The following is a 22970-nucleotide window of genomic DNA, read 5'->3' on the forward strand; positions in this document are numbered from 1 at the left end:
ACGAGAGAAGCGCTCGGCTCGCGATGGGAGGAAAGCAGGGCGTGGATCAGTCCCGAGCCGAGGAGAAATAAAGCAGCCACCTTCTGAGGATGGCGGCTCCAAACCTCCCTACTGTTTGGAGCGCAGGAGACAGTTCCTCCAGGTGCCTCCAGAGAGACGCACATCCGGATGGGGCTCCGCTCCACTACTCGATCCCCAGAGAAACGGAGCAGAAGCAGGCATGGCAATTTCTGTGGCCTCCTTTGCTGATACAAAGACGATTTCCCCCCAAGTCTCCAGGTTTTCAAGGACAGGCCAGTGAAGCACAAGCGGCAGTAAATGCCCTGGCTCCACCGTTTCGCTGCAAAGGTGAGAATCCTCAACGCCAACCTGCTGGTTGTTTTCAGTTGCTGATAAAATGGAGAGGACTCTGCTGCACGGAGTCGTCTGGAATGACTGATGGGCAAGCGCACGCGATGCGGAGAAAGGGCCGCAGCAGGCCAGTTTCTAGCTGCAGGCAGAGGTGCAAGGTTTCTTGTAATACCGTGTGCCGCCGAAGAAAGTTCTCCGGATCACCAAGAGCAGTGGGAATAGGAGGCAGGGCAAAACGCATCGTTAAGGCCAGCACGGACTGAATAAAGGAAGGGGCTCACTCTTCACAATATGGGACTTTCAAACATCACAAGATTTGGCTATGGAACTCAAATGCCAGGCATCCTTGCCTCTGGCAAAGCATCGCCCCGGTCGTTGTGCAGAGAAGTCCGTTCCTTGATTTTGGCAGTGGAGTCGATGCATTTCAGTTCATATGCTTTTTTTTTGGTCAGTGCCTGGTTAAGTGCTGGGAACAGTGGGAGCTCTTCAGGGTAAAGAGAGTCCAGGTGGCCAGTTAGTTCTCCCCATGGTCCTCTTCCACCCATGCCACAATCTTCCCCTCCCACCCGGGAATGATGTCGTCGTCATGGAAAACCTACAGGGAAAACGAACAGAGAGTGAGGTTCTCATTGTGGCAAATGACCCCAGGCCAGGCGATCTGGCAGGGAGGCAGATGGCCGGCAGGGCCGTTTTCCCCCGAGCACCTCCCGGGATGCATTCTCAGTGGCCAAGAAGCCCAGTTCAGTCTTGCCCACAATCCTGGTCTCCCCAGGTAATTTCTTCCGGGAACCACAGAGGAAGCTGTTCTACGCACATTCTGTTATCACGCGTTAGCATGAGATTCTTCCACCCCAAACCACCCGGCCATCACTGCCTTTACAGCTCCTGGCCTAAAAAGCAACCAGATCCGAACCAGTGAAAGCTGAAAGCAAACGGAAGCCAGAGCCTGCACCGTACCTCTTCCTTGACTGTGCCGAATTCGGGATCCAGGGCTTTGAAGTGGTACCGGTGTGTTCCCTCCCGGTCAATAGCTGCTTTAAAGTCCTTCAGAGTAACCTCACCTAACCTGCAAGTGGCCAACGGCAGAAAAGAGGCACGTCTGCTTGGGGGTGGAATGAGGCCTGACGTGTAAGCTGCAGCAGCTCCAGCAGAGGCTGGGAGAGAGAATCCCACGGGAGCGCCCAGACTTCCTGCCAGCCCCCCTTCGGAGAGACCCCATGCCCAGCAGCCAGACTCACCTCTTCGGTATGTTGACCATGAAAGGCGTGAGGGAACGATCCGTGAAGTAGAGCACTTTGGTGCAGGCACTGCTGCTCATTGCAGGGGTGCTGTGAGAATGAGGCAATTCTGCGAAGGACGGGAGGACGGACGGACAGATGGACACACAACAAATTCAGCTCCAATGCATTCGATGGCAACCTTCTTTCCTGCCCAGCTCAAGTGAGTGGAGAGGCCTGGGAAGGAACCATGAGACGCCTCCCCGGCTCAGCCGCACGAGAACCCATCCCGACACAAAACTGGGCATACACACCGACAGAGACATTAGTCTGTTACCAAACCAGGATCCTACGGTGCTCTTAGCACCCCAGGATTACGCGGAATCCAGCCCACGCGGTACCTTTCCCACGACACCAGGAGTGAGCAGCACGCAACTTGCAAAGTATCAGCGGCACCACAAAATTAGGGGGAAGTGGTGTCCATGGCACTGCAAAGTGCCCCAGAGAAAATATCCCACTTGGGAATTAGGCGTATTTCGCCTTTTGGAGGCCCCATCATACTGCAGGTAGCATTTCCCCCTTAAAGCTTGTGATGTACCTGTAAGGCTGGCCCATGAAGTGTCCAGGCCAGGGGGGGTGGGGGGGCTGTCCCCCCACGCACCACAGTCACCTTGGCTGCAACCTCTGGGCTTAACAGCAGAACCCAGGCTCTTTTTTTTAGCAAACTGAAAGCACCGCTTTTGCTAGTCCTCAAAAGGACATTTTCTGTTTAATCATACATAGGACCCTCTCTAATGGGAATAAAACCTTTCCCTCTCTGTTACCTTATAGTATCCACTTTACTGTATTTCCACATACTCTGCAAAATAACAGGTCTCGTAGATGCATAGGATGCACCATTAGGAGTGAAAAACCTCAGTAAATAGAATACCTACGTGAACATCTGAATCAAAGCAGTAATGGAAAAGTAAGGCAAAAAGAGACCGTGGCCACTAGAGGGCAGCACCTGCTCAGGGTTCCCAAAAGGAACAGGGCGCTTTCTGCTTGATTTTACGAGCCAATATGCATCGGAGCCTGAGGAACATTTCCTTCCCGGCTTCCCTGCTGCCTCTAGATGGCAAGCGAAACAGTGCAAAGACACCCGCAGAAGAAGCACCTGGTTCAGCTCACGTGTCCCCTGCCTGGAGAGGACTTGCCAAAGGTGCTGCTGCAGAACAGATACAAAGCCGGGGCCTGGGCATCGCCTAAAGGGCCGTGCAAACAGGGCGGGGGGTGCGTGATGCAGGCTCCCAGTGGGAAGCTCTCTGCAGCAAGCCCCGCTCCCAGCGAGAAGAGGAGACCTTCCGGATTGCACTCACTGGAGTTGGGGGGCCAGGAGTCTCGGTACTCATTTGTCGTGTGGCCGGCAGGCGACTTCCCTCGGACCTGGAAAGGGAAACCAGGGAATGAGGAAAAGATGCGCAGCACAGACCCCTGGCTGTTGGTTTGAGGAGCCCGATGCTGAGCCCGAAACCTGGAAGCTGGCCCTGGATGCAGGAGAAACCATGCGGCTGGCACATGGACGGTGGGCTGCATTTCAGGGAGGCTCAGAAGCCGAGGCGACGACCCTCCTAACTCCCAGCCAGGGATCATGGGAGTTTCATCCTGACTGTGAGGGCGAGCATCCAGAGGGTGATGCCCTCTGCATCACTGAGCTGAGCAAGCCTCGTGCGAGGAGGCCGGGCTTGCTCAGGTTTGCCCCCCCGCCACCCCGAGCAGCGGCGGCAGGTGCAGGGAGCTCCCACCGAAAGGTCACCAGACAGAAAAGAAACAGATGGGGCCGCTGATTAAAGGGCTGGTGCGAGCGCGCCCCGCAAGGGGAGAACGAGGCCACAGGCCGCCAGCATGCCGGCAAGAGCCGTCTCAGAACAACGCCCCGCTTCCCCCGAGGACGGTGACTGGTGAGGCCGGGGATGAAAAAGCCCTCCAGCGATGGCAGCATATGGCAGCTCCGGAGCTGTGCCTGGGGAGCCGGCGGTGGCCCTCAGAGCATCCCAGAGGGCACGCGGCAATGGGAAAGGGCCAAGGCGTCTGCCGGAAGCCACATGGCAAGAGGAAAAGGCATGGGAGCTGAGAGCGAACTTGAGCGCGTGCCTGGCCTCGGGCAGGCCAAATGCCACGATGCCGGGAAAGCTTGGTTTCCTCCGCTAACCACCAAACCGGGACGAAAGTCAGGACTGCCAAACTCCCCTGCCTCCTTCCTGCCCCTCTCCCTGGCACCTCCTGGCCTTCACATGACCGTGGCTCAGCAAGCGTCTCCAGAGCCAGCCCTTTGCCCTCCCGCAGCCTCCCCTGCAGTCTCCCACGAGCCGAGCCGAGCCGAGCCGAGCCGCACTCTTTCAGCTCACCAGCGAGGCTTCAGCTGCCTGCGGCACGGAAGGGGCCCCGTGGCGGCACGCTTCCACGCAGGGCAGACAGAGCCCCGAGTCTTCCCAGCAGCCCGCCCCGGAGCACCCGCAGGCCAGGGACGTGCCAGCGAGCGCACAAGTGGCCCAGCTTCCGCGGCTGGCGTTACCCGTCTCTCCTGCCTCTTCTGCGCTTCCATGCGGTGCAGCCGCTCCATCAGGCTGGAGATGCCCTGCTCCAGACTGTCGATGGTGTGGTGCTGCGGGTCGTGGCCGCTGAAGCTATTCCGCAAGCTGCGCAGGGCTTCGCGCACCAGCTGCAGGTCGCCCGACTGGGCAGAGAGCGGGAGAGGTCAGGGGATGGCGGGGGAGGCGGCTGTCCTCGTGCTGGCGGTGTCCCATCCCGAGGGCTCAACGCCCCCCGCCTGCCCGAGGAGCACAGGAGAGGGGCTCCCAGCAGGGAACCAGGAGTTGCGCGCTCACCCCTCTGTGTGCTGCAGGCAGGGGTCCTTTCCCCGACGTCTGGAGGAAGCCGTTGGTCTGGGAGCCGAGGCTGCTGCAGACAATGACCTGCTTTGCAAGATGGACAGAAAACCTTTTGCGGCATGGGCTGGGTCTTCCTGCAGCTCCCACACAGACCGGGCAAGGCTGAAACTACGGTTGCGGACCAACTGGCCGCCGCCGATCTGGGATGGAAGGCACGGCATTTCAACAGCGGTGGGTCCATTTGGAGGGACCTTGCGGCAAAACCCAGCTGTGCGCCGAGCAGACGAGCTGCAGCTGCGCCCCTGGAGCCTATTTCTCAAATCCCAGACCCACCTGGCACTTAGGATCTCTTCCCTTTCTAAACGGAGAAGCGGGAAACGGGCTGAGGAAAGGTGCGTGGGGGGTGGCTGTTAACAGGGCTGCTTGAATGCATCTTGTTTGTTTCCGCAGGAGGGGGCGGCCTGCCTGCAGATCCAGCCCATAATCTGCTGCCGTGTGCTGCGGCACGTCATCTGCCGGGGCCGAGAGGAAGCGCGCCACACCCACAACCATCTTGCTGCCCCACGCGATCTCGTGATTCTACCGCCGTCTCCGACGTGGCACCATCAGAGGCTTGTGCCAGAACCGGAAAAGCGGCCGCTGAGAAAGGGGAACCGGCCGCGCCACGCCGCCCCCTCGGGCCGCCCACACGGGACTCGGCTGCCACTTTCCCCAGCCACGGCTCGGCATACCTCCTCCGCATCCTTCTTCACGCACTGTGCCAGGATGGCTTCTTTGCGCTCCAGCTCCCGCTCCAGCTCTGCCTGCGAAGAGAGCGGACGGGTCACATCGTGCAGAGGGCCCGGCAGGCAGGAGGGGAACCGGGTGGGGCGGGAGGGGGCCGGCGGGCACCTGCTGGTAGCTGGCCTCCGAGAGCTGCCGCAGCATCTCCTCCATCTTGGCCTGGTGCTGGTGCAGGTGCCGATCCTTCTGGCCCAGCTCCTTCTGCAACACAAGGGGGAGGAGCGGGTCACCGGCGGCGGAAGGGGCAGAGCTGCGGCGAGGGCTGGCGCAGTCCGCGGGCGGGTGGCCACGTGGCGCTCTGTGCGGGACGCGTGCATGCCGAGGCCCCCGGGCGCTGCGGGAGCCCGGCCAGACTGGCCCGGGGAGTGCGAGGGCAAGGAGGAGGCTGGCGGAGGCAGCCCCAGCCAGCACAACTCCGCACTGCAGGGATTAGTGCCCTGGGCAACTGCCCCAGTCGAGGAGCCCCCTGGGCAATTGCCCCTGCAATTCTGGAGAGGGAGGAAGACTCGCTTACTTTGTATTCTGCCAGGAGCCGATTCCTCTCTTCAACTTTCCTCTGTAGATCAGCCTGCAGAAGGGACGTGACAGCTGAGCTGGGCGTGCTTCTGACACCCTCCCGCCCTGGTTCCAGGCACAGCACCTGACAGGAGCCATCCTGCTCCCCTGCAGGGCAGAGGGGGCAAGAGCAACGCGCACCAGTTCCTCCGCCCTCTGGGCCCTTGCTCAGCCGCCGCTGCTTCCTTGATGCAGAACATGCTGCAGCGGCTGGGCGGAAGGGGTGCAGCTCAGCCTGGTCACTCGGGCAATGCAGAGCAGAGCTTGGGGCCTCCCTTTCGAGGTTCCCCTGGCGCGGTGCCACCTGGATGGGCAGCACAGCTGGAATGATGGACCCAGAGGCGCACGATGGCCCACACAGCCAGCATCTCCGGGGAAGCATCTCCTCCTTCCCAGCAGAGCCAGGCAGCGGGAAAGGTAAAAGGCAGAGAGAGGCCCGATTCTTGCCTTTCCAAGCAGCTGTTCTTCACAGCACCTGCTCCAGCTCCTTCACGCTGCAGCCACAGAGGCGCTGGCTCCCTGCATGCACCGTGCGCCCTCTGCCCCACACTCCAGGACTCCCGGGTCCCTGCAGCCCAGGAGAGTGCGGCACTCACGTTCTGGCTGTGCAGGTCCTCCTTGTCCATGCTTGCCCTCAGCAACTCCTGCTTGATCTGAAGCATCAGCGTGTCTTGCTGGGTGAGCCGCTGCTGCAGAGCATCCTGGAAAAGCAGCGCAGCGCTCTAGGCCGCCAAAGGCCAGCGGACCTGGGTGGTCCATAGCAACCAGGAACGAGCCACCTGGGCTGCTCGGACTGCCCTGCAGGCTGCCACAGCCACAAAGGGTGCCAAGCACCACCTGGGCCAGGCGACCGCACCTCAAGGGGCACGCAGGTGAGTGCGTCCTGCTACCGGAGGGCTTCTTATTTATTTGCTCACTGAACCTATGTGCCACGATCGTCCACCGTAAAATGATACACCCGCGATATAAAGCAGAATTTAAAAGATAGGTTTCTAAAGATGTCGGAGTTCTTAAGAGGTCTTTAAAGGCCTCAGGAAACAAAAGGGAATTTCCTGGGGCTGATGTGATCAGGAGGTCAGTATCTGACAAACCTCTTTGGAAGATGCTTTCCACAGCTTGAATGCCCCTGCACCAGTACAAAACCCACCCGAACAGGCCCCGTTCAGTATTAAATCTTCCTTTCTCACCTTGACTCCCTGCAGGTTTCGAGCTTCTTGTTTTTGCTTCTGCAGCTCCTTCTGCAAGACCAACCGAGTTGGGTTACAAAGACAGTTACACGGCACCACCTCAAAATCAATCCCTCCTCTTCCATCTCCTTCCCTTCCTGAGACTGAGAGAAACTCTCTCTCTCTCTCTCTCTCTCTCTCTCTCTCTCTCTCTCTCTCTCTCTCTCTCTCTCTCTCATGCCCGAAGAATCAAACAAAACCAAGAAGCAGCAGCTGCTTTAACTGAGCCCAGAGGAAGCAAGAAGATGAAGAAGTTGTTGATGCCATGATGATGTCCATCGGGGCACCATGGCTTCCCGGCGCACTCCATATTAAATGGCAAATGGGAAAACCATCAATGCCTCAAAATCTCCCTCTCAGCTCAGGGCTGAGAACTCAACCTTTAAAGCAGTCGTGGGCTCACAGCCAACTTCAGTGCAGGCCCCAGAAGAGACAGGCATGGCAGGGCCGGCTTTTTTCTGTGCTGCTTTATCTCACAATGAAAGTTGGTTTACATTCCGGCACGGCTAGAAATCTTAACGATTGCCCCAGCTGGTTATCCAGGCACAGGGCAAACGTTTGCAAATGCCTCAAACGGCTTTGGTAGAGCTGGGTTCACTTCCCTTCTGTTCGAAAGGGGATGTCAGTGAACATGGGGAGGAAAGAGGCGGCAGAAACCGGCGGGGCAGTATTCTTATGGCACAATATGAGAAGGGATGCCGGATGTCTGACTCCAGTGGAATCCAGTGCACACGTTTCACCCGGAGCCGAGCAGGGCAGATCTGGCCCTCTCTGCCCCTCCCTCACAGCAGTAACTGGCTGAGAAATAGAACTGGCATTGTGTTCGCGGCTCCCAAGACTGCCCAAACACTGCCCCACAGCTGGCCACCTCAGGGTGCTGGCCCCAGAACGCTGCGATTCTAATGTCCCAGTGCACGGGTCCTGCCAGAGCTCAGGTGAGCCGCACAGAGCGCCCAGTTCCCAGAGGTGGCTCATTCCCTGCGGGCTTCGAGCGGGGGGTCGGGCGCCGGGGTCGGCGCAGAAGAAAGATCAACCAAAGGGCTTGTCGGGGAAGCGTTGGGTAATGACCAGCAGGTGGGGCTCAGCATGTCACCTGGCGTCTGCTCAGGGGCCTTGTGTCCTGGCAGTAAAGGTCCTTACACTGTGAAATGTTAACTGTTAACATTATTGGTTTTATCTGGCCAGGGCGGCTTATTTTATACTGTATTGCTGTATTTTAATTTTATATTTATATTTTAATTTATATTATAATTATTTTAATTTATTGATGTGAGCCGCCCCGAGGCTTCGGCGAATGGGGCGGCATAAAAATGTTTTAATAAATAAATAAACAAACAAACAAACAAACAAACAAACAAACTCTGGTGCAGCATCTGCGCCTGACAGAGCTACCAGCTCCCAGCTCATGGCAGCCGGAAACTAAAGATGCCCACTTCTGCCCGGCTTGCACGTTACCTTTAGCTCCTGGTTCTCCTCCATGCTCTGGTCCAGTCGGCCTCGGAGTATGATCTGGAGGGAAACGCTGCAGTTACTCACCGGGAATAATGCACAAGCACCAATGGAGCATCCAAAGAAAGGCATCCCAGCTCACCAGCTGCTCCTCCGGGCAGGTCTCCTGTTCGCACAGGACAAGCGCTCTTCCTTGCTCGTCCTCAGGGAGGGACCCGTTGAGCAGCAAGGCCTGGCAAAACAACGACGGCAAAAGGACATGGCTACTCGAAGCCAGCAGGGAGCAATTCACCCGTCGGTGGGGGAGGGATCCGACTGGGGCGTGAGTCGTCCGCGTGTGCAGCCGGAGCCCCGTTGCACAAAATGGGTTCGGCCCCCAGATCATATTAAAAATAAAAATGTAAAGGGAAGGAAGGGGACTGCTGGAGGCCACCGCATGGTGTATCCATCCTTCCAGACTTGCTGTTATCAAGTCTGCATGATCATCATTCATGGAGTAGTTCCTAGTTAGCACCCCAATGATACTAGTGGTACAAACCTATCTCCATCTTTCCCCACTTCTACAAGTCCAAACAGGTATTTGGGGGGTGGGGGGGGGGGCTAAGCTGGACACACCTGCTTGACTGAGCAAGCAGCATCTTTCAAGCCATATGCATACCTCACAAAACACTTGCAGGTAAGGCTATAAAGACAGCTGCATTCACACGGACAGCTTCCACGCTTCCACTTTCCTAACGCAGGAAAAGCAATCACTCTTTTCTCCGTTAGCACCGCACAGAGTTTGGGGATGGCTGATACATCGGGTGCCTGCAGGGGCCTGGAACTTGGCTAGAACTTTCCTAGCCAAATGGATCTTTTACTGCCCTGTGCTTTTTACAAGCGGCCGTGACCAGAACCTCTTCCCTGCACAGAATGTTAGTGAACATCCCATGGATCCAGCAGGTCATGCAAAGACGCTGTTGCAGACGGATCGTATGTTCCCTATCACGCTCTTAGAAGATCGACCTGCAACAAAATGCTGCAGTATGTAATGCTCGTGTTCGGGTGGCCAGAGGGTACCTTTCCGGTTTATCCCACTCGGTCAGCATGCCCTCACCACTGAGCAAAGCCAGTCCTCATTAGGCTGCTTTCTTTGCTATATAAGGATCCACGCTCCCCTTTGAAAACTGGGAACAGAGGGTATAATAAATGGGACATATTCAAGGCGGCCCCCATGGGTTAGGCCGTACACATTCTCATTCTCCAAAAGGAGGAGTGGGGACCCCGCAGCAAACAGATGGGATTCATTCCGGCTCTGATCCCAAAGGGGGGGCTGCAAATGAAAAACGACTGCCCACCGGCAGGGGCAGCACGACTGAGATCCAAGACGGCCACACCGAAGCCCTCAAGGGCCACGCTCCGTCTCAGAGAGGGGCCGTCCTGGCAGGAGGCCGAGCTCCTGCCCATCTGTATCCCGTCTTTCCCAGCGCTCCCAACGTTGCCCAGCGGGAAAACCCGGCAGGGCTGCTCCTTTCAGGCGTCCCAAAGGGGCACACTAAGCCTGGGAACGGCAGTCCATCCCTCTTGCTCCGGAGGCTTCAGGGGGGAAAGTGGCCATTCAGATCCAATTTCCCGGGCAATGGGATCAGCTGCTCCCTCCCGCCCATCGCTGGGAGATAACGGGCAGCGATGCCAGGCAGCTGCCATTCCCGGGACCAGCTGCCTCCTTTGGTGCCCGGAGCCTGAAAAGCAGAGTCCCGGGCCGCCACGCTCCGCGAAGGCACCAAGCCTCCCTTTGTGTCTGATTCACAAGCAGGCGGCAAACCCACCCTCCCCACCTACACCACCTGATGCACCAGCACAAAGCTGCCTTTGTTTACCCGTGTGCAGGCGTTTACCGTTCAAAACCAGCGCAGCCCTCCGGAACGAAGTGCCAGTTGCACCAGGAGCAGATGGCCAGCGGTGGGCCAGCACCAGCGTCCATGCCAGAAACGCTCCGGGGAAATGCAAGGAGGGCAACCCAGCCCGGCGCGGGTTCGCTCAGAAATCAGCCCCGCTGCATCCAGCGGCGCTTAGCCCCGGACAGGAACGCACAGGATTGCAACCCAAAGTTTACCTCTGACTTCTTAGAAACCTGAGTCTCTCTGCCCCCAGCGACTCCGAGTTCCAGTCCTTGTCCTCTGTCGCTTGGACAATCCGCCTCTTTCGCTCTGCTGCTTTTTGAATGCCCCCTTTCCCCTCTTTTTTTAAAAAGGAGAATGATACGTATTGGTTCCTTTTTGATATGCACCATCCAGACCTTTTCTCCCGAGGGCGCATTTCTGGCACTGGGGTATTCCCACTTCCCTGCCCTTTGTAATGGGGAGGAGCAGCTCTTCTTGCAGGTAACGCAGCCGATCCTCGGGAACTTCGCTGGTACTCATTTATACGGCTCCCCCTCCCTTCATCCCCAAACCAGCCCCATTTTGTGCATGTCTGCACTGCACCCGTTGCGTGTGTGCGCGCGTGCGTTCTACCCCAACGCTTGGGCATTCGTTCAGCACATTTTATAAATTAGCATTAAAGAGCAAAGAGCGGCAAGGCTACAATCCGTCTACATTAGTATTTCTACAACTCCCTAGCACACGCCTGGCTGAAAGCCACTTTTGCAAAAGCACCCAAGGCTTGTGTTCAAAGCAGCAACTGAACTGGAAGTTTCTGCATTCCCTACCAGTGGCTTGTGTGGAAAGACCAACTTGTACATGGCTATTAAAAGTGACCAAAGCAAATGCGGATGGAGGAGGGTCAAGAAATGGTACCTGCAATCCTGAAATCATTTTCTTTGCTTCTTCCATTTCCTTCTCCAAGTGATCTTGCTGTTCCAGAAGCTGCTCCTCCCAGGAAGTTTCCAAGCTAATGGTGGGGCACCTTGCCTGCCACTCTTCTGCAAGCAAAACAAAGTTTGTCGAAGAATTCTGGACTGATACGACTTCCCTTTCCTCAGCCCTCCAAAGAAACATGGTGGAGGCAGGTGGGAGAGAGGACAGCCAGCTGCATACTGCCAGGCCACCCCTCACTATTGTGGTTTTATTGTTAGCTGCGTCCTCTTGCTCATCCCTTGGAGGAACTCAAAGGGTTCCATCCCTGGAGGCCAGGCTGTGCTCACCTGAAAGACCACCTCACCTGAGTTACAGCAGGTGGGAACACTGGGCCGCATTCAGACTAACACGCTCTCCGCCCCACTGCCAAACATCCTGGCTCAGCCTGAGGCCCAGCAACCACACCGGTGTCCTTCAGCAGCACACCTGTGAGTCACTCCTGCTTCCGTTTCTGGTCCCTGCGTCGCACAGCCTCTCAGCCCATCTCCGCCATGTCTCTCCTCCTGCCCTCGTCTGGCTTCTCCGCTGCAGACGGCAAGCAGCAAAGGTGCTGCTTCCGTGTTATGCAGACTGCAGGTGTGCCCCGCGTCTGATGCCCATGAACACAGCCCAGTGCTCAGACAGTTCAACCTGGGTGAACTTCTGCTTCTCTCGGGCAAGTCCCTCCTGGCCTGTGAAATGGGAATTTTGGTGGCCTATTCTCCAAGGTCGCCAGAGGCCAAACACAACCACAAGAGTAAATTAAGCAGTGCTGCCTGAACAGAAGGCAAGAGCAGAAGAATCAAGCACTGAGGCCAAACCACAGTAGCCAAGAGACGGCCCGAGACAAAGCAGGGGCAACTGGGGAACTGCTCCAGTGGGGACTGTAATCCTGGGTATTATTCCTTGGGAATAAGTCGTGTGAACTTGGTGGGACTTACTTCTAAGTAGACATCATTGTCAGTGTGTGTGCTGTCAGCCCAGGGGTCCTAGTTCCAATGCAACCCTAAACTGGCAGAGAGTTTCGAACAAAGAGCTCTCTCAAGCATCAGCCCACCTGAAAAATGCTCACCTTACAGGGCAGCTGCAAGAGTTACTGAGATAATAAAGTTGCGACACTCACTAAAACTTTGCAGAAACGCCCTTTTAAAAGAGCCACTCCAAAGGGCTGGGAGGAAGCCGCAGAAGACCCCCACACCCCCGTTCCCAGGCTCCGTCCAAGCGTCTGTGCATTATGAATTCAGACTCTCTCAGACAGGAGATTTCAGACTTTTGTTTTGAGCGTTTCCCTCCCTCTCCACTTGATCTAAGCACAAAGCATTCTTCCCTGAGCAGTGAATAATAAAAAGAGACCTTCTCTGGGACCCTTTTTCTTTTCACAGCATCCACCAAGCAACCTTCCCAGAAACTACTACAAACGGGGTCTAATCGCTGTGGGTTTAGGATTTAAAATCAAATGAGCTTTTGCCCGGAAACTCTCATCATCTGCAGGGAGTCCCTGCTGCAGTTTTCTATTCCTTCCCGTTTTGGCAGTCCTGGTTACGTGGGCTGAGTGAAAGCTGAGAGGTTCCTCAAGGGATGGCGCTTGGTCGCTCCGAAATATGGGCTGCATCTATGCTGAATCTTTTGCACAGCACACAAGAGGTGTTTTGCAAAATAAGCTATATATTCCAGCAGTCCACCCCACTTTCAAATGTGGAAAGCTTTGAGAGGCAGTGCCGTGTAGCGGTTAGTGTCAGACTAGGTCCATGGAAAACCAGGTCCAAATCGTCACTCAGCGGTGAAACCCACAGGGCGAGCTTCGTCCGGTTGCTCTTTTCTCAGTCCAACCTTCCCTGCAGGGCAGCTGTTCTGATAACACAGTGGGGGGAGCACCGTGGTGCAGTGGTTAAGAGCATGGGACTGGGACTCAGGCGATCCGGGTTCGAGTCCCCGCTCAGCCACGGAGCCAACTGGGTGACTTTGGGCCAGGCGTTGCCTCTCATCCTAACCTACCTCACAGGGTTGTTGTGAGGATAAAACGAAGAAGCAAGGAGGTTTACAACAAGTAATTGCCATCGGATGAGGAGGAGGAGGAGGAGTGCTCTACTGGCTTGTTGAAAGAAGAGCGGGTGTGAAAAAACACCCAAACAATTTTGGTCCAGGAATGCTAAAGCCTACTGCACATTTTATATATTCACTCAAAGGCCAGCTGCATACAGTTATGTCTCCCTGGTTTTAGTGTTACACTTTATTTATTATTATTTATTCATTTATTTAAAGTTTTTATACGCTGTCCAATACTAAAGTCTCTGGGCAGCTTACAAAAAACGTAAACAAAACAACTTTACAAAATGTCACGTGGGAAGCAGCCCTTGGAAATGCCAAACAGTCCTGTGAGCTCCAGTCAGAGTCCATCTTTCAGTCTTATTTGGGGAGGGTCCTACCCAGATGAAGGGAAGGCTGGGCACAACCAGAGTGGGTGGAGGAGCTGAAGCTGCACCCGGCGCTTCCCTGCTCCCTCCCTCCCACCCCCGAAAGGTTTGACTCCACAACCCCCGGCCTGATGCAGCTGCTTCCCTGCAGCTTGCCATGTACAGTTCTCGGCTGCACAGGGACACCCACCCCCCGAACGGAGGTACCAAGTGTGGGGGTGTCGCCTGGCTAAATAAATCTGAATAGCCTGGATTTCTATTTAGGGTAAAAACCACTCTTAAGAAGGAGGACTTTTCGGTAGTCCCAGCCTTATGAAGGGCTCCCTGGCTGTATGAGGGGTCGGTGTGCGAGGGAGGGAGGAGGAGGGAAAAGATGAACCTGATGCCTCTTATAAGAAAATATAAATTGATGCCATCCTGAGGCTTTTGATTAGGACGGGGCAGAAATTCCTCAGATAGATAAGATGGGTCCTTCCTAACTGAATTTCTATAGAGACCTGTATTAACATAAACACTGCCAATTAGGGGCAGCTTTTTAGTTCGTTTTTAGACTGCTAAAAATCAGTCAACTGCTCCAGCCCTTACCAAGACCCAGGACAAAGCAAATTCTCAAACGGTGGGGGGCTGCCGCAGGCCAAGGGGCGGACGCGACACTCCCAAGTTCAGAGCCGGCCGGCCGCTCGCTGCCGTACCTGTTCGAGCGTCCGCGTCTTCTTCATGACAAATGTCGGATCCTGCCTTCTCCTCCGAAGGTGCAGCGCTGCAGTCGCTCTTTGCACTGTTTATGGGGCTGGGCGACGTGAGGCTGTGCGGGGGAAGAGAAGGCAAGCGTCTTCGCAGTGCAGGCGGGCAGGGACAGACTCGCCGTGCAGCTCCGGATATAAACTAAGCGAGAGCTTCAATTGCACCAAACACTCATCAAGGCTAATCAGACGGGGAGGACACTAAGCCTTCCAGCCAGGGCTGTTGGAAAATCCACAACGGCAGTGCCTTTCCATGGCAAATCCTTTCCATTTCCAAATAAAAAATGGGCACAACCCATAAATGTACAAGAAAAACAGCGACACAGAAAGTTATCTCCGGTTTTGCCACCCAATCCAGCCACTTCACCTTGACGCCCCCACCCAAATACACCCAAATGTGGGCAGCCAATCAAAGCACGACTAGAGGAACCCTTTTAATGACTTCTTTTACACACACAAGCCACACACTCATACAGAAGCACATAACACCAAAAGTCAACACGCTTATTCTATGCTACACAAACAATTCTTGCAACAACTTTTTCCCTTGGCTGCTGAAAGATGCTTATCACAGCCACTCATGTATCTTGTTTTTCACTCGGCCCTTGTTCCTACGACTGAAGCCAAAAGTCAAATATATTATTTTTAGCAAACTGTAAATTCCCGTGAGGATGAAGACTCCAACTCATGACCTGACTTTACATTCCTGAACTCGGCCTTTTCGTTTTCTTTTTTAAATGTCAGCCATTCCAGATGCTCATCCTGGTTCAACCACTCAGACTTTCTCTCCACGCCCACCCTGAAATTCTTCCAGTATCCATCTCCCAGACAACAATAAAAGGCATCTAAGGCTCACTGACCCATTTAACATGTCCCCAAAGACTTTCTCCTTGCAAGTGTGAGCAAAAGTTAATGCATCATTTTCCCAGAGAGAGGAGAGAGCAAAGAAAAGAGAAAGAAAAAAGCATGAAGACAACAGAATAGTTTAAAAACAAAAACAGAAGATGCTTCCCAACTCACTTTCCTGATTTCCCAGCACTTCTGAGATAAGCTCCAGAGCTGGAATGGCAAAGAATAGGACATGGAACACATACACACACTAGATTAATGATATCCAAGCAACTCAGAAATTGGAAATGAAAATAACCTGTTCTTAGCATGTCCCATTTTAATCCAAGGGTTAGGAGCAAAACTGACCAACCTTATTCCTCTTAACTCAAAAACTGAACTCATGCCACTTACTGTGTTACAGGAAGGGAGCATCCAAGAGCTTGAGCACGGATGCCTGTACTGCTGGTGGTGCCAGGACCCGGCCAAGAACACGGGAAGTTACAGCACAAAGGGAAAGACACAAAGCTGCGTGCGTTTTGCACCTCAGTCCCTGGCAGCCCTCTGGCTCGGGTTCAGCTAAGGGCCCACGTGGCGTGGGCGAGGGCGTCTCAGTGCCACGATCAGCCCAGTGCTTACGAGGGCCAGATCTGGCCAAAGGGCATCGCTGGAGAATGTCCATGAAAGCTAAATGGCCTTGGAGGCATGGCATCGGTACACCAGGGAGGACTAGATGCCAGGAACGGACAATGGCGCTGCTTGAGAGCCATCAGGCTGGCCGGATGCTACTGGAAACAGAACAGATTGGGTCTGATTTGTTAACTTTCAAATACCTTCTACGTCTCTCGTTCTTGCGGAAATAACATCCTGGTCTAATGGGGAGAGACGGAAGGCGTCACACGGGCCTGTAGGGACTGTCAACTTCTTAACAAACCTCTTTCTTAACCAGGGCTCGCCTTTTGCATTTAACTGACCTGCGGGAAAGAAGCACCGACTTGATGCCTGGGACCCTGCCCTGCCCCACCAAGAGGACCCTCGCTCGGTAAGCACTGCATGTCACGCAGGCCTTACTAAAAGCGGAGGAGCAGGATCAGTTACAAAGGTAGCGACCCAAGAGGACGGCGTGGAGAAGGCCAAAGGAGAGGACCGAAAAGTCCCTTGCGGGTTAACACAGACAAGAAACGCTCAACAACGCTTCACAATCTGGCTACACCAGGGTTTTAATAGCAACCTTAGAGACACAGTTCAGATTAAGGTGCCTTTACGATGCACAAGGTAACTGTGTCATTTACGGCTCTCTGGCGGGTGGAAAGCGGTGACAGTCGCCAGGCCACCTGAAGAAGTGAGTGACCATGGCGGAGGGCGTACCTGAAGCCGAAAGTGCCGGCCAAAGGTCATCTCCACGCCCCATACGCCCTGCCCAGTAAGAGCTCTGCCGGGGGGGCGGGGGGGAGCCCTTGGCCCGGGGATCCGCTCCACAGAGAGGCTGAGCATCTGAGGCTTTGGGAATCGTTTTTTTTTTAAAGCCCGATTCATCAGCCGACATTAACATGCAGAAAAACTAGGTCTAGAAAATCAAACCAATTCCGGCAGGGTTTCGAACTTCCTTGGCTGGAAGAGCCCCCTCCGAAGCAGCTAACGAGGGACCCCCTCATGAATCATAGCGACCAAGCCCGCCCTCCTGCCCAAGACCCCCCAGCCCCCCTCAAATCGCAGCGGCAACAGTTGGGGGCTCACCATTTCACCTGCTTCCCTCCCATGATGCCCCTGCCACCTCTGGCCTCACCGGGCCAGCGTCCCCGGGAGCCTCCGTTCTCCAGGGGTCCCCACTGCAGGCATGCTTTGTCCCTTCCCGGCTCAGAATTTCTCAGCCAAGGACGTAGTCTCCTGTCAAACTAGGAGCAAAATGTTTGCCAGGCGGACCCCCTCACGCGAGACAAGCCATTCGCAGCGGGGAGGCGGTGGGCAGGACGAACAGCTCTGGTCCCTTGGCAGAAGCAGTTCGGTGAGAAACCCGCAGCACTTGAGGGTGCCTCGGGGAGGAGGCAGAGGCCCCAAATTCAGCCGCCGCCGCTTTCAGTGCTCTTCGGTCGTCTGCTGGGTTGCTGCTTGCTTGGCACTGTTGCATCTTGGTCTGACGTATGCTCGAATTTTTTCGGCGCACGGAAATCGCTCTAGATGGCAAGTCCCTTTTCTCATCCCATGCTGATCTATTCGCCTTCTCCACGGCTACTGGGGAAGCCCAAAAGCGCATCCCAGGAACTGCTCCGCCAGCCTCCGAGGCTCAGTGCGGAGCCATCAGCCAGTCCTCCGTGTGTGAGTGTGTGTGTGTGTGTGTGTGTGTGTGTGTGCGCGCACACGCAAGTGCTCTGCTCCGCTCGGCTCCGTCTCCCCCCTGCTGTCACTACGGCTGCGAGGCAGAGCCCTCTTCTGCAAGATGCCTGAGTCCTGGGTGGAGAAGAGGAACGGTGGAGCAGAGGGAGGGGTTGGAGGGGAAGCGGCGGGTGGGGGGATCTCTTCCTGCGCCTGGGAAACGCAGCAGCAGCAGCAGCAGCAGCGTTACTTGGGCAATTCCTCAGTGAATCATGCCTGCTGACTTTCCGTAGCAGTACCGTCTTTTTCCCCCAGAAATCACGACAGCAAGAACACACATTTGCTCCATGCAGAATGCATGCTTCATGTCATCTCGGTAGGGATCCAGGAATCTGGTCTTCACCCAAGCCACTGTTACGGAACCGCTAGGTTGATCGGGGAGGGTCCGTCTATGCAAAATAGATTTCCGACACTAATGAAATGGAAGCATGTCTTTCCCAGCTCGCTTTAAGCAACTCGGTTGCTGGGGAGTAAAAGCCTGTAATTTCCATCGAGAAGCGGGATGAACAAGGCTGCTTCTGTCTGTTTCAGTAAAAATAGCAACCCGGACCGAGGATAAATACATCACAAGACAAGGTGATATTTCAGATTGGAACAGCAAAGGAATCGTAGACAGAAATACCTGCTGCGAGTCACTGCTGCGGGGTGACATCCAAGTATTTCGCAACCCCCGGCAGCTTCGGAGTCGCGACCAACTGCCCACGTTTCACCATTGAGAAAAGGAAGGCATGTAGCCAGAAAGAAGGAAAATAACCTGAGCTTGGCAATCAAGCCCCATTCCCCAGTTCGTACTGGCAGCAGCCACCATTGGCATAAGCTGAGATCTCACAGAAAAGAGGTACAGCCAGACCGGCCTTTAAATTTAGGCAGAAGTGCCAAAGAGGTTGGGCTTCGTGGCAAAGCTCGTGTTTAAGGGCTGAATCCATTCCTGCTGAAATGTTTGATGCCCAGGGGAGTTAGCCTGGGGGAGCCCCCACCTCTCCAGGCAGCTGGTTCCACTGTCGTATTGCTCTGACAGTGAGGAAGCTTTTCCTGATGTCCAGCCTGAATCTGGGTTGCTGCAGCTTGAACTGATTGTTCTGTGTCCCACACTCTGGTATCAGCGAGAAGAGATCTTGATCTCCTTCTTTGAGGTACTTCTAGAGAGATATCACATCCCCCTCAGTCTCCTCTTCTCAAGGCTGAACATGCCCAGTTCTCTCCGTCGCTCCTCGTAGGGCAGAGTTTCCAAACCCTGGATCAGCTTTGCTGCCCTCCGCTGGACCCTTTCTGATTTGCCCGCATCCTTCTTGAATCAAGGCCCAAGCATCCGCCACGGCCACTGACCAGGGGACCCCTGCAGGTGTTTGGAAGTCCGGAACGTGGCATCAGGAGCCATGCGGCTCTTCCATCCCTTTGGTAAGCCGCAGCCTTCGTAGCAAAGGAGCCCCGCTCTGAATACGCTGGCGCAAGAAGTCCGCCTCCGACGGGCACGCTCCCAGCGGGGAGGGGAGGCGGCCCAGGAGCCTGGTATACCTCGAGGGATGGCAGCGCAGGATCCTGCCCTCACCATCTTGGATGGAGATGCCAGCCCGGACTTCGGAGTCAACCCGCCTTGATCGTTTTGTTTGCTTTGTTACCAACACGCTTATGCCATTCTTAAATTATGATCTGCACTCTTTTGTGGGCTGATTCCTTATTTCTGACCATTTAAAAAAATTCCTAGATACTAATATTGCTGTGTCTTCTGGTTAATAATCTCATTTTGCATTGGAAGATAATACGAGAGTCGTCAAGAAGTTGCCGCGCTGCTTTTAATTCTATTTATTAAAAATTTCAAAAGCAAACGACATCACTATTCTGCGTAGGCACCTTCCTTTGTGATGCATTTTCCCCAGTGTCGTGCCAACTTTTTAATGCCATTAGCAAAAAATATATAAAATATAATTATAAAATAGAAAATGTTGGGAAGAGCCCTCGTATTTTAAGCACGGTGGACTTTGACACTGATCCCGCTTTACCCAGTGGGCCGCAAAGGGGACCACTGGGCCACCAAAGCAACCATTCCAGGTTTGCGCACTGGACTGGCTGCAGCTCTCCCACTTTTAGGAAGCGAGCAGCCTTACCTGGCTCACCTGCCTTTGTACCTGGGCATGCCAGGAAGGGAACCCGAATCTGGGCATGACTCAGAGCTGCTCCCCCTCCCCTGTTGTGTGTGGGGCCCTCCTGGGTTCCTCGCCCCCACCCTGAAGAACTACAATTATCACCCAGATTAGACACCCCCCTTCACCCGCAGGCGTGTGCCTGGAACAGCGGGAGAGAGAAAAAGCCACCCTTTTGCCACCCCACTGGGAATAGGGCAGGCTGGTTCGCAAGCGGGTGAAGGTATAGCTAATCTGCAGTCAATGTTCTTGAGTATATGACCTAGATTTTTTTTAACCCTTCATCATCTGTAGAAGCGCCACAAATCAGACCTGATGCTGACTAACCCCCCCCACCCCCCCAGTGGCAGCTTCTATCCTGCAGCTATTCTCTCCCTTAACCACACACACACACACACACACACACACAAACACACACACACACACTCCTTTCAGATGGCGCTTTTGTGAGGGATGGATGCTCCCCTGCTTGCCCATTCCTGCAGCAGCTTAAACGGGCGTTCTCCGCAGCTTTGGATCAGGACACCAGGTTCAGAAGCTTTTGCCTGTGCGAGGCTCTGTCACGGCTTCCTTCCACATGGAACAAGTCAGTTGTGTACCCGGCACTGCTGGAGCCACACACACCGAGGGGGTGGCGCTGGAAAAAGACCCATTCTGTGGACAAGCCCGGATTCGATGCCTCTGTCCCTGACTCTGCTCTGGAGAAATCAATAGCATCCCCGAGCTTGCTGCATCTTTTTGCCCTGGCCGCACACACAAGCGACCCCCTTTCCCTGCACAGACACAATCCCAGCACCTCTCTCCCGCTTTCCTATGTCTCTTGGGCCTTGCTTCTAAGTTCTACTAATTTCTGCCTGTCTGTACAGAGTTACAAAGACAGCACACAGACCCACATTTCATGGACGGAGAATCTCTCCCATTCTCAAGATATGATGCTGGAATCTAATTATACATCATAGTGCAGCCCTGGGTTTAATTAAGAAGCATTTTACTCCAGTTTGACATAATCTCCAGTCAATTTCCTAGCAGGCTTTCAGTCCTTCTGCCTGCTTCCCAGCCTGGTAAAAGAAATCTGCACCCTGGATCAAACCTCTCAAATCTTTGGGAGTCTTTTCCCGTCTCTGATGTTACAAGCACAGTTGTACAAAAACACCATGTCAGCAGAGAAGAGTTGTCAACAAAGCTCAAACAAGTCTTAAGAAAGTTTACTGCCACCAGGAAAGGGTTATGTCTCAATAGGAAATCCAGAATTTTGGTCCCAGTTTACCTGGGAATCCAAGACAAGGTGTAACATGACATGGTCAAAACCTCACGGTTCCTTTTTATCCATGGCTGCCCCTTGGCTCCTGGCAGATGCTCAAGCAGGAAACTTGAAGAATGTCAACAGGAAAGATGTTCCTGGACTCTGAAGCACCCAGAATAACGGACAACATCGTCTAGGGATGAGCAACCTGTGACACTCCTGAAGTTTAGGCCTACGATTTCCATCAGCCCTGGCAAAACCACCAATGAAGAACTGTGGGAACTGCATGGTAAAACACCTGGAGGGCCAAAAGTTGTCTTTCTCGGACCTGGCCAACTGCAATTAAGTACAGCAACAATGTAGAACCTCCAACTACAGGAGCACTCTACCTCTGAGCACTGAAAGTTGGAGACAGAAGAACAACTAGGGAGAGCCATCAGGGTCTTGTCTTCTGCATATCTTCTTGTATCCTCAAAAAGTGCATGGATGCTCCAGAGAAAATTCAGGAGAACAGGCGGCATGAGATAATATTTGACAACGGAAGGCCTGATATATTTAGACATGTGGGAACACCATCTTCTGAGAAAAGCACAAACCTATTATCTACCCACACAGCTCTGAAAATAATCCCAAGCTACTTTGCAGTATTCCCCAAATGTGGAATCTCCATATTGCAATTTTCAGCCTCTGTTTACCAGCGCAATGGCAGAGTTTAGGTCCAAAAGGAGCAGGCGAAATTGTTGCCAATTAGAGCAGCTCAGGGAATTGCGGGAGGCAAATTGTAATTACCCTGGAATACGGCCAGGGCCCCGTGCGCCAATCACCCGAACGCTTGTGAAATGTGCCATGCAGTTTTTAATGAGCTCTCATGAGCAGGAATTCTACTACGTTCTTCTCTGAAGAGCATTTTTGGCGAAAAAGTGCGCAGTGGGCAGCTCCCCAACTTTTGCCAGGGCTGAAATGCACCATGTCCTTTCACACATAAATCCCTGGCCTTTATGCCTGTTATAAAATCCACCCTGAGACACTGTAAAGGGCAGGGTACAAAAAATTTAAATAAATAAGCAAAACAAAACAAAACAAAAGTCCACCTCTCTAGCCACCTCTTTTCAAAGCTAAATTAGGCTCATCTTGCTTTTCCAGGACTTCTCGAGTCAAAACGTAAGGATCCTCCAGTCCTTTTCTGGTTTATGAACCATTTCAAGCAAAGCTTGAGGGAGCGGGCAACGAGGCACGGGCTTGGAGAATCTGCAGAAACAAAGGGACTAAAACTGGGGGAGGGGGGCTGGCCAAGACCCCCATCATGGCAACTGTGTCAGGAATCTTTTTTAAAGTTTCTGAGCCTTCCACAAGCAGGGATCTTCCTCAAACGTTTCTCTGTCGGGAGGACCAGAAAAATGAAAGCAAGGGCGTGAAGAAGCAAGTGCCTGCGCCAGGTGGGAGACTCCCGGCAGCCTTGCATGGGTCTCCACCAAAGACAGATGCGGATAATCAGCCAGCGGAAGGACACTGGCCTCCGTAAGTAGCAAGTGTGTTACCTGGAGGAGTGGAGCTCTGAAGGCGCACTTTGCTGCCCTTCATACTGCTGCACCAGCGCCCGGACACTCCAGTACGGGTGCTCGATCTCCTCGTCGAGGCTGCTGTCTCTGCAGAGAGAGACGGCATCAAGAGCGAGAGAAAGCAAAGGCAAAATTCCCCTCGGTTTCATTCCCGGCTGCCTCTCGTCAGGTGTCTTTGCAGTACGCGGATCGACTTGCCTCCGCATCCATTTCTTTTAAAGGTCACCATGCTTTGGCATATTGTAATTAATTAAAAGGCTGCCATTTTAGCAACTGCTCGCCATCTCTCCAGCTATACCATCTGGGCTTTAAGCAGCAGCTGCTACAAGGAGGCAGCGAATTAAACGAAAGGCGCCAGAAAATGGAACAGGGTAACTGTTGATCCAAAGTGAGGGGTGGACG

The 22970-nt window shown here is 54.2% G+C and overlaps 1 protein-coding gene across 2 annotated transcripts in view; it reads right to left on the bottom strand.

Annotated features, from left to right (window-relative positions):
* Nucleotides 1–583: 583 nt before the first annotated feature.
* DIXDC1 (DIX domain containing 1) overlaps nt 584–22970 on the bottom strand; it is a 31022-nt gene continuing 8635 nt past the window's right edge. Inside the window, exons 1-17 of one of the 2 annotated variants that reach the window (XM_044456331.1) lie at nt 16990–17038; nt 15445–15483; nt 14374–14486; nt 11229–11353; nt 8594–8683; nt 8458–8511; nt 6964–7014; nt 6373–6477; nt 5736–5789; nt 5330–5422; nt 5170–5241; nt 4436–4522; nt 4123–4284; nt 2927–2993; nt 1590–1698; nt 1309–1417; nt 584–946 (exon numbers count right to left, since the gene is read on the bottom strand). In XM_044456331.1, coding sequence (XP_044312266.1) covers nt 866–946; nt 1309–1417; nt 1590–1698; nt 2927–2993; nt 4123–4284; nt 4436–4522; nt 5170–5241; nt 5330–5422; nt 5736–5789; nt 6373–6477; nt 6964–7014; nt 8458–8511; nt 8594–8683; nt 11229–11353; nt 14374–14486; nt 15445–15483; nt 16990–17012 — 1434 coding nt within the window. In that variant the 5' untranslated portion in view covers nt 17013–17038 and the 3' untranslated portion in view covers nt 584–865. Of the gene's footprint in view, nt 947–1308; nt 1418–1589; nt 1699–2926; nt 2994–4122; nt 4285–4435; nt 4523–5169; nt 5242–5329; nt 5423–5735; nt 5790–6372; nt 6478–6963; nt 7015–8457; nt 8512–8593; nt 8684–11228; nt 11354–14373; nt 14487–15444; nt 15484–16989; nt 17039–22547; nt 22656–22970 lie in introns of those variants that run through there. The other variant, XM_044456330.1, reaches the window with a different exon arrangement.

Source organism: Varanus komodoensis, unplaced genomic scaffold (genome assembly GCF_004798865.1).
Source record: "Varanus komodoensis strain SLA01 unplaced genomic scaffold, ASM479886v1 scaffold83, whole genome shotgun sequence".
NCBI lineage: Eukaryota > Metazoa > Chordata > Lepidosauria > Squamata > Varanidae > Varanus > Varanus komodoensis.